This window comes from Arvicanthis niloticus, chromosome 29 (genome assembly GCF_011762505.2).
Source record: "Arvicanthis niloticus isolate mArvNil1 chromosome 29, mArvNil1.pat.X, whole genome shotgun sequence".
NCBI classification, from domain to species: domain Eukaryota; kingdom Metazoa; phylum Chordata; class Mammalia; order Rodentia; family Muridae; genus Arvicanthis; species Arvicanthis niloticus.
Window position 1 is genome coordinate 11,229,220 of NC_133437.1, and position 3,010 is coordinate 11,232,229.

The 3,010-nt window shown below is 41.2% G+C and overlaps 1 protein-coding gene and 1 non-coding gene across 2 annotated transcripts; both read right to left on the reverse strand.

Annotated features, from left to right (window-relative positions):
• Positions 1 to 421: 421 nt before the first annotated feature.
• Positions 422 to 2,338, reverse strand: Cox7c (cytochrome c oxidase subunit 7C). Its single transcript, XM_076927107.1, has 3 exons — positions 2,131 to 2,338; positions 1,272 to 1,414; positions 422 to 517 (listed from the first exon to the last, which is right to left on the reverse strand). The coding sequence occupies exons 1-2, from the start codon at positions 2,203 to 2,205 to the stop codon at positions 1,298 to 1,300; spliced, it is 192 nt and encodes a 63-aa protein (XP_076783222.1). The 5' UTR covers positions 2,206 to 2,338; the 3' UTR covers positions 422 to 517; positions 1,272 to 1,297.
• Positions 599 to 658, reverse strand: LOC143440508 (small nucleolar RNA Z39). Its single transcript, XR_013108162.1, has one exon. It is a non-coding gene; the product is annotated as a small nucleolar RNA Z39 (small nucleolar RNA).
• Positions 2,339 to 3,010: the final 672 nt, after the last annotated feature.

Genomic DNA, 3,010 nt, shown 5'->3' on the forward strand with positions numbered 1-3,010 from the left:
GAAACAGGTTAAATGAAATCCAGTAATTTGAATAAAGTGTAAATCACATGCTAATTATGTTTGTATGCATATGCATTCTCATTTGAGACATGTGTGAGCATGTACATAGAAGTCCATAGCTACCTCAGGTATACCTCTATTGCCCATTAAAGCAAGATCTTTTGTTGAATGCAGAGCTCCCTGTTAATTCTAGTTAGCTTAGCTGACCAGCTTGACTAGGGAGGGATTCTATGCCTTTTGTGTGCTGGGATTAAGGGCAGGCTACTATGCTTGACAGCTTTTGATCAGAGTACTCAAGTATACAAAACCAGGACTTATGTTTACCCTGTAAATATGTTATACACTGACCCATCCCTCCGATCCCCATACAGCCCCCATAAACCAAAAGTAGTATCACACTCCTTATTTCAGAGAAGAGGCATTATTTATGTCATTAGTTTATTTACAATTTTTTCTAGTATAAGAGTTCAAGAGTTTAATCCAATTTTCAGATCATATCTCTTAAACTTTCTTCATTCTGCAAAATAAAAACAAAATTAATGGCATTAGAAGCCTGACTTTACAAGTTACAGCAATTTCATGTCACCTATCAATTTGATACATCAGAAAGCGTTTACAGTATCATTTTATTCATACTGATTTGCTTCATCACATGTACCAAATATCTGGATTATGCTAAATAAACCCATTTGTAAATGAAGTGATCTAGGCTACCACTATGTCTAAACTTAATAATACCATAGAAGCGATAACTAGGATTGGTAGAAATGAAAAGCACACTGAACACTTGAGGGTTTCTTCCCCATCAACATTGTAGATGTTAATGCCATTTGGTAATGCCATAGGTTGGATATACCTAGTGCATTTTTATCTTAGAAGATTCAGTTATTTCAGTAGAAGACACAAGACTGATTTATCAAGTGTGATACACTGAACAAGATTACCCTATGTAGGAACCCTACAATAGTGCTACTAGTTATGGAACCTCAATTAATTTAACTTTGTGTCTTCAATGGGATTTTAATATTACTTATCTTACAGGTGTTGCAAAATGTGTTGATTATTGGGTTAAAGGGGCACTTGTTAAACACTGACCTTTATTGATCAAAACTTATCTTTTTTCTGAGTTTCCCAAACTGCCTCTACCAATATCACATTTACACTTACCTTCAGGAATCAGCAGACAACTATCTACTTGTGTGTTGTGGGAGAGTGTATAGGGTCCAGAACAGAAAGTACTGCTTTGGGAAAATTAGAAACTTATTAATTACCTGTTAGAGGGATGAATTAAATATCCTTATTTTTTAAGTAGCTGGTGCCTTACTATAAAGAAAGGAGCAGCAAATCCAGATCCAAAGTACACGGTCATCATAGCCAGTAACCGCCATTTGTTTTCCACCGAAAATGGCAAATTCTGTTGGGAAAGAGAAAACGCGGCAAAAAAACCAATCGTTCAAAGCATCTGAACTTACTTTATTAAAAGGGTCGGGGGCAATCTTATTTTATCATCAGGTGCATTTGACACTTAGGTTTTCTTAATACCAGTCGGTGAGGCCTAATAAGTGCAAGAGTCTTGTGTTTTTAGTATTTGAAAACACTCTCCGAAGTAGCAACTTTGGAAACAAGCAACATTCTAGTTTGTTGTTATTAGAAATTCTCCACCCAGTACACCGCAGTATCAATCACAGTACAGTTTTTTCGCTTTTTCCTAGGTAAACTATTCCACATCCTTTTACCAGGGCTCACCTACCAATTCCGGGGCAGTTACCACTAACTATTCTGCTTACTTATACCTGGGGCTAAACCTGGCTTAAGCGAGGAGCGCCGCTTCTAATGTAGTTTGCTGGTTTAAGCGGCTAATCCACAGCCACGGGCCCTCTGTTTTTGTTTCCAATGACCTTCACTCATTTCCGACGCCGCCCAGCTCCAACCCAGCCTTCCAGGCCTCGCTCTGGGAAGGCTTTGAGGCAGCGGTGAGGAGCTGTGCTTGCCAGCCTTCCCAGGGATGTGGACTGAGGGGCCTGAGTGTCTCCCCGAGCTCCTTTCTAGCCACTTCCCTCTCTAGGCCGGCCGAGATAAGCGGATGGCGCCGGGCGTCACCCTGCCCCTAAGCAGCGGGGCCTCACTCACCTTCCCCGGACCCTCCTCGTAGTGGCTCCGACGGACCACGGAGGTGGTAAACCTCCGGATACTCTGGCCCAACATGCCGCTGCTGGAAGTTCTGCGAAGGACGCAGAGATGGAGGGCGGAAGAAATGGCCGTACTACCTCACCTTTCTTCCCGACCTTGCTACCCAGCGCGCGAAGACCGAAAGGGAAGATGGGAACTACAGCACGGACTTCCTGAACGCAGTGAACGGGCAGGCTCTGAGGATTGTGGGCTTTGTAGTTCAAATACATACCAAGCGCCATAGCGGCTCCTATGGATTGTGGGAAATGTAGTCTGAATCTAGAATGAGCGTGCTCCAGCACCAAGTGACCTTCTTTAAGACCTGAGCTGTTTTCTGAGTTCAGATCTAGGATTCTTGGGGTTTGTTTCCAGAAACAATTTATTGAGGTAACTGAAGCTGTTTAACTGTGTGTGTTCACGTTTATGGACCAAGAAATAAAATTATTTTCATGTGAGTACATCACTTATTTTGATTATGATTCTTTGCCAACATTGAAAGATGTGCATTGTAGTCCTGTCTGAGGGAACACAAGCAACTGATCAACCAGTATGTAGCACAAAGGATGTAATGGTGGACTGAAGTGCTAAGAGCTGGATTTTTTGAAGATAAAGAAATTGGATATTAAAGACATACAGATAAAATTTCCTATGTGCAGCATGATTAGGTTGTGGAAGAGATAAGTACCTTCTGACAATGGGAGCTACCCTGGATTAGGAATTCGTTTATTCCTGCTGAACATAATATTTTCATGGAGCATCAACATTAGACAAGTTCACTAGACACTGATAGATTACTTTTTAAAAAGGGGGTCACTATACATATCCCTAAATACATAAATAC

What these genes read in the sequence shown, in the direction of transcription:
- Cox7c (XM_076927107.1), bottom strand. Translation starts at nt 2,205, where the DNA reads ATGTTGGGCCAGAGTATCCGGAGGTTTACCACCTCCGTGGTCCGTCGG. An exon ending in ACGAGGAGGGTCCGGGGAAG is followed by an intron (nt 1,415 to 2,130) that starts GTGAGTGAGGCC and finishes CTTTCCCAACAG; the next exon opens with AATTTGCCATTTTCGGTGGA.